Source organism: Numenius arquata, chromosome 2 (genome assembly GCF_964106895.1).
Source record: "Numenius arquata chromosome 2, bNumArq3.hap1.1, whole genome shotgun sequence".
In the NCBI taxonomy this organism is placed as follows: domain Eukaryota; kingdom Metazoa; phylum Chordata; class Aves; order Charadriiformes; family Scolopacidae; genus Numenius; species Numenius arquata.
This window is the reverse complement of record NC_133577.1, coordinates 80,718,824-80,744,918: the sequence shown is the minus strand read 5'-3', so window position 1 is coordinate 80,744,918 and position 26,095 is coordinate 80,718,824. Positions and strand designations below refer to the sequence as shown.

The 26,095-nt window shown below is 35.2% G+C and overlaps 1 protein-coding gene across 2 annotated transcripts in view; it reads right to left on the bottom strand.

Annotated features, from left to right (window-relative positions):
* ANKS1B (ankyrin repeat and sterile alpha motif domain containing 1B) overlaps window positions 1-26,095 on the bottom strand; it is a 441,596-nt gene that overhangs the window by 334,374 nt on the left and 81,127 nt on the right. For both annotated transcript variants that reach the window (XM_074144245.1, XM_074144246.1), the window contains exons 7-8: window positions 23,773-23,883; window positions 20,509-20,684 (exon numbers count right to left, since the gene is read on the bottom strand). In XM_074144245.1, coding sequence (XP_074000346.1) covers window positions 20,509-20,684; window positions 23,773-23,883 — 287 coding nt within the window. The remainder of the gene's footprint in view (window positions 1-20,508; window positions 20,685-23,772; window positions 23,884-26,095) is intronic.

The window sequence follows — 26,095 nt, the reverse complement described above, 5'->3', positions numbered from 1 at the left end:
CCTGACCAACATAATGCCGTTTGAGAAATGGCTGACAACATCTATTAATCTGGTGGTAACATTAGCTCTAAAAAAATGCTATGAGGCCTATATAAAAATAATAATGAAAAAAATCCACTTAACTGCAAATTATTTTAGCCAATACAATAAAGAAATGTGTGGAATCTGCTGTAAGAAAGGGAATGCAGAGGTGAAGGAAAATTAGGTGGGGGAAAGAAGTGAAGAAACGGTCGCAGTTCTGAAGATGAACACAAGCTCATGGAAACTGTAAGAGAAGCAAAGGCACTGCACAGACAGGTACTAACTCAAATTGTGTAACATCTGAGGATCATTTAACCTTTTGCCCTTGTGCTAATTTCTTATACATAGATGTGGTTGGTATACCATTAATTTAAGCAGAAAAAATATTTCTAAATTCTATGTCAGCTCACTCACCAAAGAGGAGAAACACGATATATCCATCACTACTAGTCCGATTCCCCTCAGTTAGAAAATGGTTGTTCCCTCGTTGTAGACTTCATGAATCTAGCCATATCCTATAATGTTAGGTGGATTTATTTACTTTTTATTTTAAAAGTCAATTTCTAAAACATTCTTAGCATGATATTTCATGAGGTTATTGTGACAGTCAAGTGGTACCACAGAATGTGTTGCCATAGCAACCAATATTTCTACACAGATTATTATAAAGATTAAGTTAACTCTGCAGAGTGTGGGTCGTGAAGGACTATTATTGTTATGCATTTGCATAGACAAAGGAAGCGACTACAGGACTTTCCCTTCTATATATGATGCCATCTTCCATGGTGGTTGCCCTAAGTTTGTATTTTAAATCTCAGAATTGTTGTGCCAGAGAATAAAGTGCTTCTTGCCCCCTGGAGCAAAAAGGAAAGAATTGCAGCAGTGCTAAGTACAGGAAAGCAGGTAACACATGAGCTGTCACCTTACAAGCCAATGTAAATGAATGAAGACAAAAGTCACCCAAAAAAGTATAGTCAATGCTCCTTCTAAAGGTTAAAAATACACACACATAATATCAGAGAGAATTTTTTAACTACAGGAAGATAAATAATGAAATTCAATACATTTGAATCATTCAAGGGAGAACATGTGAGTATTAGCCATTACAGGAACAGAGTAGAAAAAAATCAGAGCAAAAATATTATTGAACAATAGAAAAATACACAAATAGAATGAGAGTTGTATTATTTCCATGAGATTTATTTTATACAAATAGCCTAAGATAGTGTGGGGATCACACAAATTTAAAGTAATGCTGTCAATATGAATGAGAAGAAGTGGGGGATATTATGTAGGCATCATTCTATATAGGCATCATGCCTATATTATATAGGCATCGTTCAAAAAGGACCAGTTGATGTCACAGTTCATTAGACACACTGTTGGAGTAAATTGACTAGTACTCTTATGCAACTAGACAATCCAGGTATGAATTACATGATACAGGCTAATTTACAGACTACTGCAGATTGGGGTTGGCTCTTTTTATACTTAATGACCAACTTCCGTCTTCTTGCCCAGATTTCTGCTACTGATAAAGCACTAAAAAGGAAGCATTAGGAGAAATGTACATGAAGGGTCAAGAAACAGTTATCACTACTGCCTTTTTCAATAATTTCTGCTGCCAGAAGCCCAGTTCTTCCCTGACAACCGGTGGAAAGGGGTAAGTGGGAGTTGCTGCAGGGACAGAGCTGCATTTGCAAAGAGGAATGAGAGAGTTAATAGTTGCATGAGAGAAAGGGGAGTCAGAAGTCCCCTAAATGGGGTAAACCGGGTTTGCATACCCTGGGGAGAGGGATGCACCTGGAAGAGACAGGTGAGATACAGAAAGATCTACCATCAATCCACAGACCTCAGACACACAAGCCCATAAAACTCCTGACCCAGACCACCCAGTTTCCTGCTATTCTCTCCCTGCCTTCATTCCTTTTCCAGAACTCCCTAATTTTTCTGTTCTGTTGGATAATTTAATTTTGCCTCCTCAGAGATCCTTTGGACATGAAAATCTAATTCTGTGTATGCTGCTGGGAAGCCTTGAAATAGCCCCGTGGGAAGAGTTTTAGTGAAACCAAAGTTATTTATGCCCAATTCTCAGAAAAAAAAAAATAAAATAAAGAGAGAGGAAGAGATTTCTGTCACATAAAGAAAAACAGACACAATTGAGAACCTTTTATTCATGCCTGTTTTGACTCCAAAAAGAAAATGTAGTTAGGAAATGCCACCTAGCTCATAACTAATTGAATTTGACATTATGAAATGGTGAAGTCAACATAAACTGTAATATTAAGCTTCAAAAAGGCCAACTCTGCTAAGCTTGAAGAGGCATGAGCATAAGCATCATACATCCTCAAACAAAACAGACAGAAAACCTTTAACGATATTAGATACAATATATAAAAAGGAAAAATTGGTAGGGAAACCACAAGACATTGATACAGAATAAAAGATTTAATAAAAGCTCTGTTTTTTACCGGAACACTGAATTAAGTACTAAAAATTGCTTATAGCAGTGAGACTAAATATAATTTCTCTATACATAAAAAAAAAAAGATAATAATAATATAGCAGTAAGGGAGTAGTAAGATCCAGCATAAGGGCATTGGACCATTACAATTAGTGGTGGGTTTTCCTTGGACTCTATTGGGCCTGACACATCAGCTCTGATTGTGATATCTGATGAGCATTTAGATTATGCCTTCAAAAATTTAGGTATATAAGTCTTCCACTTCATGTCTCCATCTACACAAAAGGCAAAATTTGCCCAGTAGGATATGTTAGACTGAAGGATACTTTATTCCGTAAATAAGCTATTTGTTCTCCTGGTACATGTATGTACAACAGACTGGCTATCACAATAACTTGACATCTCTCTCCTGATCTAAGAGATCAAGCCAATATTTAGCAACAGACAGAATGATAAGTCTAGACAAAAAAAAAAAGCAGAGAAAGTCTGTTCCACTCTTAAAAGTCAACAGGAAAAGAAAAAGAGAGCACCTTTACTCTTAACTATTACTTAAAGCTACCAAGTTCACAGCTCAAGAAGCTTTATGCCATGTATAAAACATACATAAAGTTTGGGCTTTCCTTTTTACAGATGTTAATGATTTCCTGACCACCATATGACCTCATTATCTAGTCAAGTTTTCTCTATGAATACAGTAAGTCATACAAAACCTCTTATTTCCTTTTATTCCCTCTTTTTCTCAGTTTTTAAACGAAAACTGGTCTGCTTTCTGCTTTGACATTTGTAAGCAGCCATTGCTAGGCAAAAATGTGATCTAATTCCTTGTTTCAGGATACAAAGGAGAGTTTCCTGTAGTAGTCCAGTGAAATTTAAACCCAAAAATAAAAATCTTTCTTTACTTCTCGTATCTCTGTTTTTGCATAACTATAATCCATTTGCAGAAGCATTGCAAATACCCTTTCAGACAGTATCCACGAGAGCAAGATAGCACCAGAAAAACTGTAAAAGATACGAAATAATAGGACCTTTACCATTTGCTATTGCATCATATTTCTGGACAGTGATGTTAACTATTCGTTTATCTTGCAGCATATCACATATTAAGAAAATAAGCTTTTTGAAATGGAGCAGCAAAGACGAAATCCGGAAGGCAATCTCCTGATCATGGAAGGCAGAAAGCAACCAGACATTTAATAAGCTAAATGCTACCACTCAGTCTGGAACAATGAAGTCAGTAGGAGCTTTCTTCTGAAGAAACAGTTTGTCAGACATTGAACCATGCAAATATTTCATATGATCTGAACCACTGGATTACAAAGTCATGCCTCTACCTCTCCTTTGTCTGGCCCAAAGGATATGTAATTATGTTATGAAATACAAGTGAAAAAATACAGTTCTATATTCTAATAACTCTAATTCTATTTTATACTAAGAACTAATAAAGATGGAAACTATTCCTGAATATCCTCTATAGATTAGGCTGAGCAGGTTGTTCTCTACTGCTGCTGTTGCCAGCAGCTGTGGCAGCCAAGCCAGTGAGAGCAGAGCTGGGATAGTGTTCCTGTGCTCTCAGTGCTCCCCCTGCTGCTGCCCAGGCTGCTCCCAGGGGAAAATGCCTGATGGATGCAGAGGAGAAAAAAAAGCAGCATTTGGGCTTGAAATGTAACACCATCAGTTACTATTTTTCCACAGCAGGATCCCTACATTAACCAAACGTACCCTTCTGGGATTCAGTAAGGACCCTGACAAGGAAGAGCCTCCTTTACAAGACGCATGCTATCTCTTACAGATGAAATGTTTTGGTGGCTTGTGCACCTTTCCCACATCCCTCAAGGTGGCCTTCTCCCTCCTTGCTGTTTTTCCATTTCTTATCCTTGTTACCTCATCCTTCACCTTACACTGCACATCTACAGCTATTCTTTCACAAATACGTTGCCAGTTTACATTTCTTTTATCATTTCATTCACTATAAGTCTGGTTAGAGTTCATTTGCACCTCCTGTATTCAGTAAGGGAATACCAGGAGAACAAGGATGGTCTTGTACCTAATGCAGCTGAAGGGTGGAGAAGTGCACTCTGTACCTGCCTCTGCTGTAATCCCAGTGAGATGCTGGGAACATCATTTGAATTTTCTCTGAGTAGGTCACTTAAGTTTGTGTGCCTTATTTCCTGCTTATGTTGAAATTGTGAAGGCAAGTTTGTAGAAGTGCAGGGCTACACCAGGAATCAGCATGAGATATTCTGTGACCATTTTCAGTGGTATGTGAGACTAAGTGCTCTGAAAATCCAAACTCTAGCAGACCCAGACAGGGACAATCTTGACCACTACACCACCGCACATCAGCCCAGCTGCATGTGATAGTATTTTCTGACTGGGGCTCCATAAAAACCCCGCTTTGTCTGAAGCAGTCACATGTTTTGAACTCAAGAACAGTAATGTCTGAAGCCAGGAAGAAATTCTTGTAACTTGAAGTCAGCAGAGTCCTGGTAACTGACGACATGTGACAACAGTAAAACATATTAACTTTAGGCAAACATGATTAATTTACATACATAATGAAGAGTACATGAATGTGTAGTTACTGCCCCTCAGTGGGCAAGTGCCATTGACACCTGTCATGATGCACACCCCAGAAATTAATCATTCTGTCTTCAGAGAAGGATTTGCCAGTAAGTAGGAAATACACCCTGGAATACACCTAGTTGGCAAGTACAATGCACACTGAATAAGGTCAAAATTATAAGTAAAAATGAGATTATAAAATTAATTAGTACCTCAATGTGTATTGAAAGTAGAGTCATACATTTCAATTTTTTAAGTCATCCTTGCATGTAACCTAAATAATGGCAATCAAGACAATTCTGAATCTTTGCACTACTCTCATAAAAGGACACATACATATATGATATGACAAAAGCTTTAGGATTTAAAACCTAAGAAGCTATTAATTAATCAGAAAATACCAGATATAAATTAAACAAGATACCTTCCATTGATAAACTAATTTGTATTTTTCAAGACTTAAGATAGCTTTTCATTTGCTAAAAAATAACCATTAAAGAAAAAAATAGCCCATCAACAGACTGTCATTTATTAATAAAAAGGTTGATCTTGACTAATTGATTTTTCACTAAGTATAAAACTTTTGAACTGAGTGTGGTAATCTTCATATGAACAGTATTTCATCTATATATAAAAATCAGTACTAGGATGCTCATATTTAGTGATCTGATATTTTGTGTGTATATCTCAAATCCAAAGCAAAAGACACTTCAATGTATTTCAATAAGAATCTTCACTCTTCTCTAACTCCTGTTTAATTTTGCCATGTCGGTGAAGATTTTCAAATGACAGAAAATTCAAGAATTCAATAAATCAAAAAATTACGGAGAATAGAACACACTAAGTGCTTTTTGTAATTATAATCTAACCATAATAAGAAGGTATTTTTAAAGAATGATGCAGCCTATAGAATTTTCATTTTGAAGTATCTTGGGAAGTATATACTGCATTTGTTTTTCAGTGTGAAATAAACGGGATGAAGTATTAGGTACCTGAAGCTGCAATGTGCACTGTGCTGATTGAAAAAAAAAAAAAAAAAAACAAAAAACTTAGAACATCATTCTCTTAAACTAGTTTGAATTGTTTGAAAGCTAAGCATTTAATATGAACTATTTTTTTAATCTATTGATTAAACTAACTTTGGGATCGTTTAATCTATGGATTAAACTAGTTGTCTTTAAAGCATGGGAATAAAGGCACTTCCACAACTTATTTACTCCATCCTATTATACATGTTTGCGACAGGACTGAATTGCCTTCTAAATTAATTTCTCCCTCTTAACATTAGATAAAATAAAGTGAACCTGTGCTTTAAGCACTTGCCTAACTTTGAGCATGTACCTAATACTCATAAATTAGACTATTTGCACATTTAGTATCAATTTCAAATACTTAATATCAAAGCACTTCAAGTGCTATTCTTGACCAAGGAAGAAGAACTTCAGCACATTGAAGCATAAAGCCCCAAGACAGAATTCAAACCAACAAGCCATGTAGACTGCAAGGACACTTTATGCTACAGAAATGTATTTCTAAGGGTGCTTTTCCATCCCACAGGCATAGTAGATTTGACCAAGGAAGGGTATACACAAATGCAGGCTGTGCAAAAATGCAGGAATAGGGTAACTTCTTTTTGAGCCTTGAAGTTTAAGCACATGAATAGTTCCAATTAAGTTAATGGGATTTCTCATGTTAATGACAGGCTTATGTGTCTCCCTGAATCAATATGCACATGACTCATTCCAAAATGTGACTCACTGTGAAAAACTCATGTACCAGTTGAAAAAGAGGAGACTGATAATGAAGGGTATAGTGGCCTGCAGAAAAGCAAAATCAAGTGTTAATATTTTTAGAAAGATTAAATAGAATTAAAAGATTAAGCATATTTACCTTTGCATAAAGGAAAAAAAATATAATTCAAAGTCAAGACCAGCAATTTTGGCTTTAAATGTCACAGAAAGAAAATACTGCTTGGAGAATAACTACAGAGGCATCTCTGTATTTAAGATCCCTATACTATCTGAATGTTATCATATAACACTTTAAAATCTCAGTGCAATGTAATTGCAAAGCAAATCAGCTGTAAAACATGTATTTTTCTTTTTTTAAAGTTGTGAAAGAGAGGGTGGATAAGTGGGAGGCAGAATGATTAAACTTATAGAAAATGCATTATTTGTCATGAAATAGAGCAGAAGGAACAGAAATTAAAGTAGGGAAAAAATCAGGTGGTGAGTGAGTAGGAAGAAGTCACCACTTTATTACTCCTCCAGTGCACAGTTTTTCATTTAGCATACATAATCTCAGTAAAAGTGTGTTACTGAAAATGCAGTTATTATCCCATTAAGATGCTGTTGGCTTAATGAAGGACATAAGAGAAAAATCATACCTGAATAGACAAAGCCAACCTAAAGAGGAACTAAATACAGCACTGAGTTAGTCATCTGAAGATGAATGCTGGTTAAGAGTGGATAATCACAAAGGCCTTGAAGAACGTTTGTACTAGATTATCTACAGATCCATCAGCAACACGTCACCACTAGTTTACCATATTGTCACCTAGGCACTAAATATTAAAAAAACAAAACAAAACAAAACAAAACCCACAGTGCAGTAGAATAGCTGACAATCAGTTGAAAAGTCTTGACAGCCAAGACAGCGTGCTATAGAAGCTAAAGGCCTAACTGGAAAAGATCAGTCAAATAGTAATCTACCTTTTGATCTCAGTAAAACATGCAAGAGTTCAGACTCTTCTAGAGGTATTAGAAAGAAGGATCACACACACACACTCTGTAAGAGATACAGAATACTATCAACTGGACAACAGCTCTCAATGCAGCCTGATTTACACGGCAAGTGGAAATAAAATTCAAAATAATCTTCACTAGGAAGGCAAAGATTTTGCTATGGCTGGTAGGAAAACCCACCAGTCTGAAGCTCACATACTGCAAGCTACTGGTTTTTTCTGTCTTATACAATTAAAATAGTGATTTCACTGCAGTCATCTCAATAACCAGTACTACCAAAAGATGTAGGACAGTGCTTGCTCTTTTGTGCTAGCTCATCTGTACTGTTCTTTTTGCTTGTGGTAGATTCAACATAGTAGGTCAAGCACATGTTTATGTTGTTTTCCAGACATACTCATAGCTGAAGAGCTAATAAACTCTTTCTTCAGCCAGTCATTCTATAATGTTTTAAAGGTCCTGTAAAATACAGACAAACAAGTGTGTAACATGCCTTTATCTGTAACTCCTGTGTAACACTCTATTACTTACAAAGTATCTATGGCTAAATAAGTCATCTGTTAAAAGTATTTAGATTCATGAAAGCAAACATCGTTTTCAACAGAGACAAGGGCCAGGTAGTAAATATTCCAATACCCATAAGGAATCAACTATTAATAATTAAAAGAAAGATTAGCATAGAAATAAAACGTTTTTATATTTGAGTATTATTTTTGTCTAAGATTGACAGGCAGTGCTGAGGCTGCTTCTTTGCAGGCTGTGAACAGTTCATATTCTAGATATATTGGGCAGAGCACCAATATCCACAGAAATAATAGAAGTAGTATTAATAGAAACTGCTCAATCTCAAATAACTACTGAAGCAATTAAAATTGAAGAGCTTCTGAGGTTTTCCCTCATGGCACTAAACTGAAACTTTTAAGTTTACGAAGGACAGATGCCAAGAGAAAAGAAAATAGATGATCAAAAATGGTGTATATCATTCAACTCTTACATCCCTCTGGAAAAGAAAAGAAAGCGGTATAAAAACAGATACATGCATGGTCAAGTAACCGTGGCTTCTGCTTCTAATTTCAATTTAAAAACTTCTACCACTGAACTCAGTCAAGTGTTTCAGTATACTTTGAAATTACAGAAAAACTAAAGGGTGCATTTACAGCACACTGTTGAACTTTATTAATTCCTTGGGCAAACATTTCTAATGCACACTAAATATTAGGCAGTTGTCCCTTAATTCTGAGTTACTCCTGATCTTATATTTTATAGAGGTATAAGAATCTGGTCCAATATATTTTCTACTTGCTGAGCTTATACACAGGAACTGAAAAAATCTGCCAAAAGAATGCAATGAAACTCTATGTCATGAGTGGTCAACTATTTCAAGACTTACGGACAAAAATACTTAATCTTTTTTATATGTTAATTATAAAAGAAACGTGCCTGTTGCCATTAGGATAGAATAAAAATGCAATTAAGGAAGTTGTCCATACAACTTGCCCAATGTCCTAATTTCAGCTACTAAACAATTTTTAAGAAAAGCATTCTTTTGTATTAGCTTATCATGGGTGGTCATTTTTCCCTGTGAAACACAGCAGAATATTTACCACTAGCATTACTTGTATACCTCTTATTAAGAAGCAGCAAAGAAGGGAAACTGGGATTACTGCTGCTAAGAGAGTACCTACTTACTAAACTTCAAAAGAATCATAGAATATGATACAGTGAAACCATACCTTTACACTTATTTCCACACCGTAATGGATCCTGTAAGGGTTCACATAGATCTAATGGATTAGTAGGCTCCATCTTCTCTTTACACCATAGGGACAAAACTATGCTGTTCCCCTCACTGCAGAAAAAAACTGAGAGCCATACCCACATGGCTCTCACTCTTCTCATGCATTTCCTATCAGATGGTGATCACCAGGCCTTACTGTCAACTCCAAGCTTAATGATTTTATTCTTATACTAATAGAGTAGACATGAAATCAGTGCCGACTTCAGGTATATACAAAAGATATTTGGGTTTTTTTCCTCTACTGTTTATATCCTGTTGGCTAGGTAGAACACTCATTTACTCTATGGTCACTATGTATTAAAAAACACAATCAAACCTGCATTGGTACCTGCTGACAACAGTGATAGAGTTCTAGAAATATTACAGAAATACCTGCCTCTGTCACATGCAGAAGCATCAAGAGCTAAAAAGTTCTAGAATTATGTATTCCTTATTTAAGATTGAGGGATAGAAAAGAGTACATTTTAAAGCATTCTTTCTCCTTCTTTCCTTACTAACTCAGTTACACTTCCCCTAGGGTAAACATCTGCATATGACTGTGAAAAATAAATCTCCCACATATTCAAGCTCAGGCTTTTTACCAACTATCAAAACTAATTTTTCAAGAAAGTAAAAATATGTTTTCAGAAATTCAAATCTAACTGTACTTAAATGTTAGAGAAGTGCTTTGTATTCCTTGTAGATCTCATACACTGTTACATATTCTATTGCTCAAATGCGATAAATCAAATAGATCACTAAAAATTCACAAACATTTCTCAATCCTTAATGTTAACACTGCCAACCTACTGGAGGGAGATTGGATCTTGATTAAGTTACGTCTACACTGAGGTCCAGTGTCTATCTTCAGGCACTCTGCCACTCCAGAACATTGTGACTTTCCAAGTCCTTTGTCACATTTGCCAGCCCCATATCTCAGCTACTGACCAGAACAGCACTAGATGCCTATGTTTGTGCAACTGACTTAAGGGCTTATGGTGGGATTTAGCTGCTCAGCAAAGGCATCCAGTGTCATTTTAGATACTACAAGGTAGCTGATGACACTTAGTCACTGCTCTTGAAGGCGTGACTGAGCCCATGTTAGCCCCATGCAAAAGGCACCTTGCACATCCACAGAGATATTTAACATTAAGGCAGCTGGATCCCACCTTTGGAATTTCAGCATCCACTCGTGATACTCTGATCAAATAGGGAAAAAGTGAATTTTAAGAGAATCAAGGAAGATCATAATGAAAAGAACTTGTTCTTTTGCAAGGGAGAAGTTGAAAACCTGATTCTGGTTGAAACACTGGAGAAAAGTGTAAGGAGAGGAGAAACCAGAGGGAAATGCAGGGCAGGAATCCATGACAGATTTTTGGTAGACCTCTAGGGAAGGTCAGGGCTTGAGGGAAACATCTGTGCTCACTGATAACCTAGTAATATCAAAAGTCATCAGTCTTCCTGATGATTTGGTTTTGTAATAATATGACAGACTAATATTGACAGTTAATATTGCAAAATAACCTGTCTGGGTGGTAATCTCATGGTACCATCTTCTCTTTCCATTCTTCAGAAGTGACTGAAATTCTCTCAGAAGATCCCAAATGAAGTTGAAGACTATAGCTTAGAAATGGACAACATGTTGTACACTATTGCATACTCATGGGATGATGGACACTGAGGGTATGGAAGAAATGGAAGAGAAGTGTTCTGCTATGCAAGCCTGGCAACAGTGTCCACAATGGCACAGGCAGCTCAGGGATGTTTAAAAAAAAAAAAAAAAAAAAAGGCACAAACAGGAATGAAAAAGAAAGTTCTCTAAAGCACTGAATAACACACAAGAAAAGATATTTAATTAAAGCAGATATACTTCATATTGGGAAGATGATCTCAAGATCAGAGTAGAGTCCTCAGATCCTGGCTAATCCTGTTGAGATTAGTAGATTTCTTTGGTATTCATCTAAGTATAATGAAACAGAGGTTAGTCTTCAAATTACATATGTGCTCAGTACTACAACATATGACAGTCTCTGAACTAATGTGGTCCCCGTAAAAAAAGATATAAATATGCAAAAATCTACTGTTGTTAATTTAATAAAATATAGCTGTCCAACAGGATTCTTGACTAGATAAACTATTACTAATCATTTCAAGAGCACTCCAAATTTACATACAGCTTCGTAGCCATAACGACAAATGAGCTCTTTGATCTGCAAAGCTTATATTATAATGACTTTATATGGAAGAAATGTTACACCCATATCTGAGATCCTTATGTAAAAGAGATTTAGCTAAGATGAAAGGGTCCACAGCATGGCAAGTGAAGTGGTTGGTAGCATGGCAAGATTTACATACAAAATAAACTTGAAAATGCTAGGATTACTTAGTCGGGAAAAAGCAAGCTTTAAGAACAATCCTGTGGTATGACAAGTTATGGTGCATGTGCACAAATTATTTTATATTTGCTCTTTTCTACTCTGTCAGGCTGTGCTATGTAAGAATAAATAGAAGCATATATTCAACATACAAAAGAAAACGCCTGTACATACAGCACATGTTTCTGCAAAACAGTAATACAGGGTCATTGCAGTAAACAATGTGACAGATTGGAGCAAAAGGATTAAATACATTTAGGATTCACCAGTGCAAGCTAAACACATAACAGCATACAGAAAGATTCATTTGTCTGTAAGCAATTTTCCTGCAAGTATCTGATAGTCAAGGAATTTACCACACTCATATATCATTGGACAGACTGGTTAAATATTCCAGAAAAAAAAAAAAAAAAAAAAAAATCAATCATTCTAGTGGAAAAGGAGTAGGTACTTTTTAATTCAGATTAGATGAACTGGTGACTTTGACAGTTATACTTTACTCCGTGTAGTTTAAATCATGCTAAGTGTTGTCATGTTTTGGGATTTTATATTCTTAAATAAGTGCTGACTATCTCACAGGGTATGTCTATGCAGCACACTGGAGGATTGTCTAGCAATACTTCTACCAGAAATCGCAGCAGCAGGGAGCTGCAGGCTAATTTAGCTGGCTGTGAAGCATGCCACCGGGCAAGTTATTCCATGTAGAGTTCCACACAGCTGCTGTTAGGATCCCTCTAACACAGAAATTTTTACAACACTGTACTGATGCATAGCATAACCTATAGATACAAAAAAAAAAGAACCTATTTTAATAACTACAGAACACAGGCTAGGAAAGCATACATTAAAAATGTCTGAACTTCCCTTGGCTAGGTAAACTACCTAACAGAAGGGACAAAATTTTGTATGAAGTTAGTATGTTTCACTCTGCTTCTTTGAAATGACCAGCTCATGTTTAAATAGAACTTAGAAATCTTTTTGTAAAGTAGCTTATAGCAAGTATATCATTCTATATTGACCAAGTGGATGCTTGGTACTGAATGTCACATTAAAAACATCTAATGAAAAAAATACCAGCTACAACAGTTCTTCTCAGTGGGAAATACCACCATGTGCATTAGAAACTGGGACTAACAGATGGGTTTTAGTTGGGTGGTAGCTTTTAAAAACAATTTTTAAAGTTATATAATCTTATCTTCAGAGAGTGGGTAGACCTTCGCAACAAGGGAATCTTAAAAAGTAAGGTTTACATATTCTAGGAGAGATGGTCTTCATATTTTTATTTCCCACAGAAATAAGAGTCAGTATATGCTTGTAAAATGAGATTCATAACTGAATTAGGTCTAAGAGTTAAAGAGCAATTTAATACAAAATTCTTACAATGCCAAAATTTGGTAATACATAAGTTACCTATCACTATTGTAAAAAGGGAATTGAGTAAATCAACAATATTCCAAACACTGACACTGAGTACAATTCTTTTCTTTTTTTAAAAAGCATCATAAATACCTGCAAAATACAGTGAAGCTGTATTACCAAATTCAATTTAAAATTTATCTGCTTCTCTCCATGGAGTCCCAAACAATCAGACCTGATTGTCTTACTATTCCCTAATGAACAAGTAGCCAAAATTGTTCTTGAATGTGTTTTTAATCTAGCCTCATTAGTTAGTTGTTGTACATAGTTATGGCTTGCTCATCAGCATTGACATGTAGAATTTTGTCTCGCTCTCAATAATGCCTATATGCAAGTGTATATTTTTAAAGGCTACCACTTTTGATCCAAGACAGTCATAATTTTTTTTCTAGCATATTTGGTCACTCTTAACCATTATAATATTTCACCCCTGCCATTATTTATTTAAATGTTATGTTAAAAAACATAAATCAGATTTACTGAATGATGCCACTAAATTGTTTACCTCAATATTCTTCAACAAATTCCAGTGAATATTACTTTGTAAAATAATAATAAAAAAATTTTATGTGTGTTTTTAATGAAGAATACTTGTTCTTTGACTTGGAGAAAAAAATTAATAACTGACTTCTAAGGTATCATGAATAAATTTTATTACCTCTAATATATTCATTCTTAGCCATCTTCTTTCAAAAACACATAATTCTATCCTTTCACATCTCCCCTTAAATACAAACCAAACATGATCATAGTTTTATTGCCTTTATATACACTAATCTTTTTTTATTTTCTGACATGAGTGAGTAAAAAGTGAATCTTCCCCTTGAATATGTATCACCATTGTTTTCAACAGCATTAATATAAGATGTTTTTAAGTATATTTTTTTCCCCCTCTTTCTTTATGTACATTAGTATCAGCTTTCCCTTCTGGATGACAGAAGTAAGCAGAAGTTGACATTTATATGGCTGTGATGAAATCCAAATCTTTTTCTTGAGACTACACAGAACATTTCTCCATGTTTAAATTTAAATTACTGCTGCCAGCCTTTATTATCTATTCCATAACCACATTAAATTTAATCAGATATACTGCTGCCACTTCTGTGAAATCCCTCTGTAGTGCAGTCACTATAATCCTACGTGTTTTCACTATCTTCAGTTTTATTCTGTAAGCAAAAAAATCAGGGGCACGTTATAACTTAATTACCTGGAATACATACTGAGAAACATAGGTAAAATCCTTTAACATAACTCTGCTGTTAAGAGCACAAAAGCACTTTCTGGAACTGTGTCTTCTTTAATATAAATTCATGTCACATATCCAAAGACATTAAGACACTGGATTTGCACTTGCAAATCAATAATGTAAGTTTATGGATTATGCTTCTGAACACAATAGCATAAATGTGAAAGTAAACATTGCAAGAAACCACCTACCTCACAAGGTTAAAGGGACTGATCTGAAGAAAATACTTCAATTTGGACCTTCAGTTTTATTAAGTGTATATGGCAGATTTTTATTATTTTAAAAGTAGTTTTAGTTCAAAATTTCTCATGACCTCAAAAAATGTGGAGAATAGTCATTGTTACTAAGTGAAAGGAAAGGAACACTCTTCAAACTCATTCTTAAGTCAGGACTGGAAATATAAACTTTACGGCACAGAATAAGAGGAACCTCTTTTAAAAGTCAATTTTAGGAAAAAAAAAATCATTAAAATAAAATATCAAATTTATGAAATGAAAAAAAAATTGATATGTATTGTATCCAACATGTACATCTTGCAAATATGTATATTCTCATACACACACAATTATGGAAGTGTAGAAGCTCTTAATATCCTATTTGTTATTTTGCGACCACAGGCTGTCCAAAGCAAATAAAAAGTAATATATCATTCTCTGGTATCCCCAGGAATTTTTTCTTACATGGACATAAATCCTATACTTCTCTTTTCTGATTTCTTTTAAATTAAGAAAAACATTGAGCAAATACTTTGCAATTTATTATTGCAATAAGTACAGTGTATTTCTGTTTTTAATATGACATTTAGAATAATTTGTTCTCACATGAATACATACACAGGAGCCTCAAACCTGACAAGAAACTGTTAATGATGTTAGTACTCCAAGGACAGAGTATTCTAAATTAAAGCAATTTACTTGGAGGAGCTCAGACAGATTCCTTACAATATACACTTTGAGGTTCTTCTATTCATTTTTCTGACACAGTTTTTCAGGATCTCAACTTTGCAAGTTATACCTATTTAAATTTTCTTACTTGCTCTTGAATTCACAGAGATTGTTTGAATACACGTGATGCGTAACCTCTGCGTTATAATACACTTCTAAATTTAGCCCTGATATTTTAGTTTGTAGTTTAAATGTATACCATGATGTCCATCAAATTATCCTCTTATAAGAATTACAGGTGTTTGTTTTTAAACAGTCTGTATTATCAACTGTGTAAAAAATGCATGATTTTAACATAGAAATGAAAAAAGTTTGAAAACTCATATAAGATGGCTGCTTTTGTTCTTGAAATTACTGAGCCAGACTGCCATCTATTGGAAAATATTTTTTAAATTATACTCTTTTTAAAAAAAAAAAACCCTGAAAATACTATAAGCTATTGTCAAAAGCTGAATTTGCTAGCAATCATACTTAAGACAGCTTAATTTTTTAAACGAAAATGCCAAAGTTAACTAAACTGTGATACAACCAAGGATTTTCCTACATATTTTTCCACCTCATGTTTTCTGGAACATGTTTTGAAGCACAGCACCTTTCCTGACTTGCTGAACAATCAAATCCTAGTTATTTGGAGTGAAAGTTTTGTATTTAGCAAACATAGAAAATCTGTAGTATGCCAGTACTGAACAATGCACAAGTATAAAGCTTTCCTGTGCAGCAGCTATCAGGGCTTTCCATGTCTGCATACACAGGGGAACTAAAGAATGTATTCAAGTCACAATGACCAAAATGGGAAAAAAAGGCAGAAAGGAACTGGGAGTAAAAAAAAAAAAAAAAATAATCCATGAATTCCCCATCAACCCCACGCAGTGTACAAGCCTTTGAGAAAAATGGGCAGTTCCAACTGAAATGATGCCTAAGTATATGAATGCCTTTTTGGATCTCTCTCTGAAGTAGCATAATACCCCATATTTCCAGTTGCAAAATTATGTTCAATCTGGCCTTTAATTTTGTGGAGACAATGAACAGGGAGCTGCTGTCCAATATCTCGTAATATACACATTTTAATGACTGGTGAGGACAGACTAAGAAACTTAGAAATAATATTTTACATGACAGGACATCAAAAGCACTGAAACACAGCCAGAGTTGCAAAATCAAGCACTGAAATGATATAGTTTCCAGTGTAGCTTTAATTAGTCTTTCTTTAGTTTATTCTATATATATAAATACACAAACAAAAAATCACGTTAACTTATTCTCATCTGACTTTGTACTATTCAGCAAACAAGAAACACTGTTTTCATCCTCTTCATTAATTGCTCTCCTCATTCAGGAAGCTAACACAGTCTGCTTTTCCAGAACCCCAAACTTTTTACAGCTTCCCTTTAAGCTTTTGGAACGCAAGTGTCCTGTGCGGACATTTTTACTCATCTCCAGATCTGTTCCTATTCACATCTACACTGTGGTGTCTATTCTTATTCTCCTTACTTTTACTTACTGCTCCATTTTACCCTTCCTCTCCCAGATGTTCATTCACACCTTTCAGTTCTCAAGATCCTGCCTTTCAGTTTTGCTATTCAGCTCTTCCAAGTCTTGAGGAAACTTAAGTCAATACAGAGATGACTAGTAATTTGGAATTAATGTCTCAACACCCAAAATTTTCATCCAGAAAGCTCTTTTTCAGTTTCACCTAACCTCGAAGTTGTGCAAACTCTGCTTCCTATTTGACTTTAAAATACTATAAGCACATAAAACTCTGGTTTTGTTAATGCCTTACATCACATGCCTGGTCAACATAAACATATTAAATAATAAGATGTGTAGTGTCTTCAATGCAAAATTTTATGAAAAGAAGTAGATCAGTTAGCCTGAACATACCAGAACAACTTGCTAACTGGCTGGATGACTAATTGTCCAATAATTCAGCAAACAGAATGGATTCAATTCTGTCCTTGGCCTAAGAGAGTTCCAACCCACAACTTCTTCAAAAGAAAATGTAGTATTCTACAAGTGCTGTATCAATCAGCAACAAACAATGCAAGACATCTGAGGCCAGAAAAGGAACATAATTTGCTCGTTAATAGGGAGTCCTAAGTCCTACTCTCAGGATTCCACTGGTATTTTTCCAGTGGTTATAAAATCTAGAAAGAATACTGGAGGGGATCAACAGGCTGATGCTCAGTCTTTTTATTTGGGAAACTATAAATATGACGTTAAAACCCACCCTTATGCCATAGAGAGAACTGAATGCCTCTCTTCCCCTTTCCAGATGAAGTCTTTTATTGTTAAGTTATTGCATTAAAAAGCAAGCACCCCCACTACCCTGACACTAAACAAAAACAGTGACCCCTGCTCTTTCAAATAAAAGAGGTTGGCACTTAGATTCAGGAGAGAATTCCAGGATGTGGATCGTAGATAGACAGACACTCCTTTCTGCAGTCCTGAATCAATCTAAACCTTATTTAGCTAGAGCAGTACCACAGGTGATTTGACTCTCTTCAAAAGAGCCAGTTGTTAAAAAAAAAAATAAAAAAAAATGCACTTTGAAACACACTCTGCTTCCTGATGCTTTCTCTTTCACATGCCCATGTTAGCCTCCGAAGGTGGCTCCTGCTACTTGCTCCTGGAGCTACTTGCTCCAGCTTACTAAGTTTTTGACCCACAAGCTACTGTTCCAAAATAGTAACTTCCCAGTCTTAGCGTCCTATTTCTCTGAACAATAGAGTGATGCAAAGAATGCAGATGTGTCCTAGCAGCCGGTTCCTTTGCTGATTCTCCCCAACAGACACAAAGTGTCATGACTTGGGTTTTGGAACCTGTTCATATCACTGGACTACAGGGGAAGTTGAAAAGCCTGCACCAGTCATTGTCTCTGGAAACAGCATTTGTCCAGGAAATGGCTTCATTTGATGCATTAACAGAGACGGGATTTCTGCAACTTTTCAGAGCTGATACTGGCACAGTCAACAACGAATAACAGTGAAGTCCTCACTTACTCTACTGAGATTTTTACAGAAGCTTCCCAGGGAGGAGAAAACTAAAGTCAGAAAAAGCTCTAAGAATCTTTCTCTTCTTTAATACACATCCAAGGAAACTATTTCTGACTTTCCATGTCTATATATGTCTCCACTCTTTCTTCCTCTCTGTATCTCCACATTCTCATACATAAATATTCATTAAGTTTCTTCAATCATCACGCTACTGTCACACTTCTTCCACCACCATGCTGGCTGGTCCTGCCTCCAGACTAGTTTGGCAGTATTCACCTATTCAACTATTTTCAGAGCTAAACATACCTCTTCATCTTAGTGCTTCTTCCTGATTACTCTTTGATGGCTCTTTAGAGTGTGTGTGGGTTTTTATATCACCCGTGCACTATACAGGGCATCTACACACCAAGATAAGGCAGCATGACCCCAAAACTAAAAGACAGTGTGTCAAAACTGGGAGCAACTTCCTTTTTTTGATGCAAGGCAGCTGGGTAGCAACTGAACAGACTGACTGAGCTTAAAATACTTGAAATGGATGTTTTGGATCAAACAGGAAAATCCCGCACCACAGCCGAGTCCTCTCCATATCGGCCTGTATAGTCGGGTTTACTCTAGGGAAAATGTGCTGTGCTCTGCCCTGCATCCTGACTTCATGTTCGGAGTGTGCACCCATCATCCTGATCCTTGTTTTCTTTGAAAGAAAAGCTGGGTGCACCAGGAGAGAGCCACAACATGGTTTAAAGAGTCCCCTTTTTTTGAAGATTTGTTTTCACATCTAGTTCAATATACAATAAATGGAATCTCAAGACAACGTATTGCCTAATTTACCTTTGTATTTTCTTGCTGTATGTAAATTACAGATTTACAATATGAATAAGAAGTATTCAGACACTATTTCATTTAGGTCTGTAAAAATTTCAGAGTAGACAGAATTATATGGATCAAAATTTCTGCAAAACAGCAGCTGAACAGATTTAAATAGCAGTTAGCACCTAAATAGAGAGAGACGCTAGAAAGATGTATAATAATGCTTAAATGGGATCAGTACTATGTTCAGACTGGCTTCAGTATGGGTAACATATCTAATCATTCAAACATCTAGAAGGGCTTTACAAAAGTATCTACTGCATTTCAGGGCAGCTAACCATCTTTTTAAATCTCAGTCTGTCTACATATATTGTAATAAATCCTCTAGAATATAGAAGTCCTTAACTTGTCATGTTTTTCCCCACATATGAGAGCATAATTTTTCTTAACTTACATTAACATTAATTGAAATTTAGGACTTGGCATTTTCCCCTCTGTTCTGTGCTTTATTCCCTGGGCAATTCCATTTACTTACTGAGGAAGAGAATCCAATTAAAATAAAAAAAATAAGCCTTGTTACACTGTAAAGAAAAAAAGTTAATCCTAAAGCACTTCATTCACAGGATTAGTAGTAATGAAGTTGTATTTTTAACTGTGGTTGGAAATCACTGAAGTATCACAACCACGATTTTCAGTATCAGAGACTCAGTCTTTAATACAATTAGGCTACTGGGAAAGCTATATAATGATAAAATGTATAAGAATCATACCTGAAGACGCTTAGCTGCTTCTTTTAGGGGGCACTTCTGATCAGATTCTGCAAGTATTTGATCTTTGGTATAGTACTGAGCACACTGATTTCAATTGATTTTTCAAAAAACTCTTCCTTGCATTCCCCATGCTCAAAAGAATAAGTAACCTGAACTTCTGGTCATATCAGTGGTATCATAAAAAGCCATTCTGAGGTGTGGTAAGCAATATCTTTGTAAAATAAGGGGAACATTAAATCATAAATCAGTAAGGAGTGCATGCTATATTATTTTTTTCTATTATAATGTTAGACTTGTACTACTCTCACTCTTGTACCTTTTTCTTTCTTGAATGTGCCATAAGTAAAGCAGATATAACTGAATGTATTGTCTTTGTATCCCATCTTACTTACTACATTAAGCTTGGTTTGGCTTCCACTGGTCATAAGTTCTTCCTCTGATACTTTACTAAAATTGTCCAGATAATGTTCTGATATTGTATGAGACAGATCTTCAAAAGAGTATTCCTTTTCTTGGCACAATTTGATTTCATCTAAGAGCTTTGATAATTCTCCAGTCACAGCTTCACCTTTAAAAACAGACACACCATTAGTCAATAATTGGAACACCAGTTGTAATTTATGACTAAAAGGAAATGCACATTTTTTTAAATTTTATTGAGTATCTGTTATATTCCATGCCTTATCATCCAAACAGCAATCTTCATGCACAATTTTCCCCTCAAAAATAATGGCATCTCATTCCATGGGAATCACAGTAGGTAATCTATGCACTTCTGCATTCCCCTATAGCTTGCATTTAATTAGGATGAATTACAATATATACTTTTATATACACTTTCTCTGTTCTCTAATCCTGAAAATAGCTAGAAATAGCAAGTATTCAAGAATGTAAAATTAATCCCAGAAAGGAAAATTTCTACAAACATACAAAATCAGTGTCCCATACTCTGCATTGGGTTCATGTTTGCTGCTGTGATAATACACTGCATAGGTTCCATAAACTGTAAGGAGGTTGGAACCGTGTTTCTGAGAATGCACATCTGTTCCATCAGAGTAGCTACGTTTTATAAAAAATTCTTGCTCACTTTCCCAGGGTTAAATGGAATGGAGGAAGGATATACTGGGCAAAACTCACAAGTTTCAAACATGCCTCCCTACAGCAGTCAATCAGAAACCCATGTTTAGTGCATTCTGCATTGTGTTTTGTGTTTTCTCCTTAATTTATCAGATAACTTTATTTAAGAAATCTACCAAAACAGTAAGAAAATGGACTTCATATATCTATACTAAGTTGAGGGCAACTATTAGTAACGCTACTAGTCATAAGTATTAGAATCACACTGAGTGCTAACTTTTCTGCAAATAGCCCACTGGCAGCAGCAAGACCTCCAAGAGTAAAAAGCTACTTGTTATGAACAGTTGTGTTAGGTTCTGATAATCTAGTGCATACACATTACACAGCTACCTTTAGCAATAAAAATGTGAGTGAAAGCCAAGTTTTTCCAGGGGCAGATAAGAAACCCCTTCTCTTGACTAAGTTTACAAGAGTTATATTGCTGGAAACAGTCCTTAAACTTGATAAATACAGAGATAACTCCATTTTACTTCATCTTTCAGAATAAAATGCTGAAAAGGAAAAACAGAGTGAGTATATTAAGCTCAGCATAAATACAACATACGTAAGTACATTCATGTAACTAAAGAAGCTCCTGAGAAGATTATATCTGCTAGGTTTAGAGTTGGTTTTGTGTTATTGTCCTTCATAGTCAGTATTTGTTATGCTACATAAATGTAATTTAAAAAATATTTCAAAATATCTACAACTATGGCCAGTTATGACTGAAATTTTCAGAGCCAAGAACAGAAGTTGTTAATTAAAAAAATCTAATTGCCTTTTAATATCTAAGTAACAAGAAATTTTGCATTCAAAACTCTTGTTATTCTTAGTCAATAGAAATTTTGCAGGAAACTTCTAAATTAAACAAAGATATCATTTAGTTTATTTATATTCTCCTTTTTAATTAGAAAATTGATATTATTCCAGATTAATATTAGAATAAATGAAAATTGGAAGTAAAAATACCTAAATATTAAGAACTATTCTAAAACCATGATTCAGTGCCCTAAAAAGAAACAGGACTACTGTTTCCTACAGAATTATGTTCACGTACCCAGCCCCATGTTCTCCGACCTGTAGTATTTCTTACTGGGAAAGAATGAATTCTGTGTGACAAAACTGGAACTACAAGGGTGCTGACTGACCTGTGAGTAGGTGTACACTTACACACTGCCAGAATAAATACATAAAAGACAATTTTTGCCTATTTCTTTCAGTGCAGGTACTAATTAAGGTCACTCCTATCTATCTACCTATTTTCATGGAAGTTACAGAAAAATAATTGATACTGCTATCTCTCTTCCAAATTTTGTTTAAACTATTTGAAATTAGATTGTCAACAAACAGCAGACAGATGGATGGGAAGCACAATCAAGTACAATTTCTTTCCTTTAGAATCACATTACACAATAGACAAGCAAAAGCCAACTAGCATGTTTTACAAGTATTTATACCTTGAAAGTGAACGTGAGATCATGACCGTATCATTAAGAAGTAAAACACATTTTAAAAACATTTACTACTTAATTTCAGGACAGACATTTCTATTGCATAGGGTAGTTGACTTCATGTTTCTACTAATCTCAAGGGAACTACTTATCGTCATACACCATATGTCTGTTAAGTATCCCAGTGGGAAACATGAATGGAACTAGAGCATTTGTTTACTATCACCATGAAGATCATAATCTGGCATACAGCAGTAAACTTAGTTTTCTCATGAATGAAAACTGTCCCTGTAAAGATGTTTAAAAAAAAAAAACAACAACAAACCACACAAACAAAAAACCACAATCGAAGAAGATCCCCACAAAACCAAAACCACACACACACAACAAAAACAAAGAGAGGCTTAGGTATTTGCCAGCAGTCAACTACATTTACTTTGGATGACTGCAGAAGTCAGGTTTGGTTCTACAGGTGGATGATTTTCATGGAAGAGCAGGATGACACCACGCTCAGGAAATGCCCTATTTAAGTGGCTGTGGTGTGTAAAGGTGAATCAAAACATAAGGGGAAAGCACATGCACGCAACAGTGATAGTCATGGTATGTGAAAGATATGGTAGAAGATAAATGGAAAAGCAGTACACACATGATCTTTGAAAGAGCCATCCAAACGTAACACAATTGGAAGAGCTACTCACTGGGAAAGATCAACTAAATTCAGTCTTTAACTGGAACGAGAACAATGCCAGCAGAGTATTTCGACAGATCTAGTACCCTTTTGCTTTACTTGATTATGAAATGTGTAAGGTCAGGTAAAGAGATCTAAGATCAAATAGTTGTAATATGTTGTAATCCATTAGTGACTTGTCCTTTCTGAGAATACAATTCTTTGCTTTCCTATATGACATGGATTACAGTGTACATAGTCAAGATAGGCAATTCATGGTGGAAAAAAGTTTCTCAATATCAACAACTTTCTTAATTTTTCTTTTTCATTTTCTATATTTGTATTGCTGTATTAGTAACATAATTTTAATATTAAAGAAAAATTTTTTACAGCTTCTGTATTCACAGAGTACATGTATTTACTTTTAGCCTTTGGAGACGGAGGAGCTTCTGGGGACAAAACGCAAGACTGGTGTTCTGCACATTCCAGTGGGCGTTCCTCCGAAATACTTGCGTTTCCTGTTCCCATGTATTCTGCAATTTAGAAGACACAAATACACTTAAACTCCTGAATTAAGGGTGTTTATTCCAATCAGAAGTATATTTGCTACTTCATTTTTCATTAAAACCTTTCTAATTTTTCATATTACGACCTTGTAATTATTTATAAACACTGCTGCAAGGCAATCATTTATTGAAAGCATTTAAAATACTATAATGGCCAGTTCTGCTTTAATCTGCTGAAACTATTACAATCTCATTGTAAGAGTAATGAGTTGCGACTACCCCTGTGTTTTTCCCTGTCTCCTTGAAATATCTCTGTAACTGTTCCATTATATTATTAGTGTTGAAAGAGTATTCTTTTGTTCTGAATTTGTTAAATGTTTTTAGTCATGACATTCAGGATGTTAACAATAAGTAGGTATATTGATACTGTTAAGAAAACCAAACATTCTGCTTGTGGCACAGAGATAGTACATGAGAAAAAAAGAATGCAATCTCAAAAATGTAGTTAAAACTAGCAGTCTAAAAAGCAGTGTTCTAACATATTTGTGCTTTTCCTCCTTAAGATTTCCCTTGTCCTACCTTCATGACTATGTTTATAAAAACCAGAAAAAGGTGGAATGATGAATGTGCTAAACTTCAGTTTCATTACTATTATTTTTGTGTAAATATATACATTATTTTCGTGTGCTTTTGTACACAGGCTAGCTCAATGGAACACCAAGACCTTAATGAATGTTATTCTAGGACAAATAATAAGTTAGAAATTAATTTATGCAATAGTGGTGCTTTTTTCCCCCAGCAGAGTGCCTGGTTCTTGGTTCAGACAATTATTCTGCATCTGCATTTTCTTGATTTTTCTAAAGTTGCTTAAAGTAGGCAGTTGCTTAAACAATAAGATAGTAACCACAACAGTACATGTTGCAACACACACAAAAGCAAACTACAATAACAGTTTTCATCGATGTCACACTGAAGAACTACAGAGTTTCTGGGAAGTAAAATCTCCCTGATTTAATTTCTACAGTCTACAATGCACTTGTTTAGCTTGCTGTTATTCCTGATTAAATAACAAATCCCCAAACCCAAATACAATCTGTGATAAAATAGACATCCGAGAAAATGAAATTGGAAATGGCAGAGAACAGCATGCAGTTTCAGAATGCTTTGCAGGTTGCCATTTGTTTTGTTTTGTTTTTTTAAAAAAAAATGTATGATTTGAAAATGTCATATATTAAGTTTGATGGCTGGCAATGGTCCCCTGGATAATCTGTCGTGTATTTCTTCATATGAAAATGGCACTACTATTTTTTTGTGTAGTGCTGAAAGCAAAGAAGGAAAGATGAGCTGAAAGAGATCATGAGTAAACCAGCACCGTGACAAAATGTTCTGGAATGTTTTCCAGCTCTGTCAACTATATTATTTGTCAAGTTCACATACAAGATAAAGAAATAAAAAGGAAGCTGGACCCAAATAAAAATAAAAGGAAAATAAAAGGAATTCACGACTGAAAATATTGGCTTGATAACTGTGCAACTGCCCAAAACAAACCTAAAATGAAGTTCTACTAGGTGGGAGTATTAAAATTATTGGATGAATACAGATATTATTAGGAGAGGAAATGCAGGTGAGATACTGAAGGACTTCTAAGATTGCTGTCCAATATTCATATGACTATTTATTTATTCATATGACTTTTTTTATTCTTTCTCAGGCCCCACTTTCAGGCCAATACACTTACCTGCTGAAGGCTAGTTCCGAGGAGGAAATCCCAAGTTCAAAATAAGTCTCATAAATACTTACTTTAAAAACTGCAGAGTTCCTTCGAGAAAACCTCTACAAAAGGCTCAGCACAATGCATGGTGTAAAGGTTTAGAACGGGCCAACAGTGTATCATCCGTGTAAGAGTTCAACCCTTAAAACACTAGGCTTCTGTGGGTCTTTTACTCCTAACTTGGATTTATACTATTGAAAATTCTACCACATATGTATGAAACAAGTACAGACTTGGACTCAGTTGTGAGAGGCTTATCGCCTAGGTAAATGTATACTTACCCATAATATTATCAAAGAACTGAAACAGGTAATCTGCGTCAAGAGCCAAAGATTAAGTACACACAAGCAGTGGATGCTTTCACCAGGAACCAAATTCTATTCACCTGCAGCTAGCTAGAAATTAATCTTCAAAGCCTGTCCAAACTTATTGGAAAAGATGATAATGTTGCCATCATCTACTCTGACT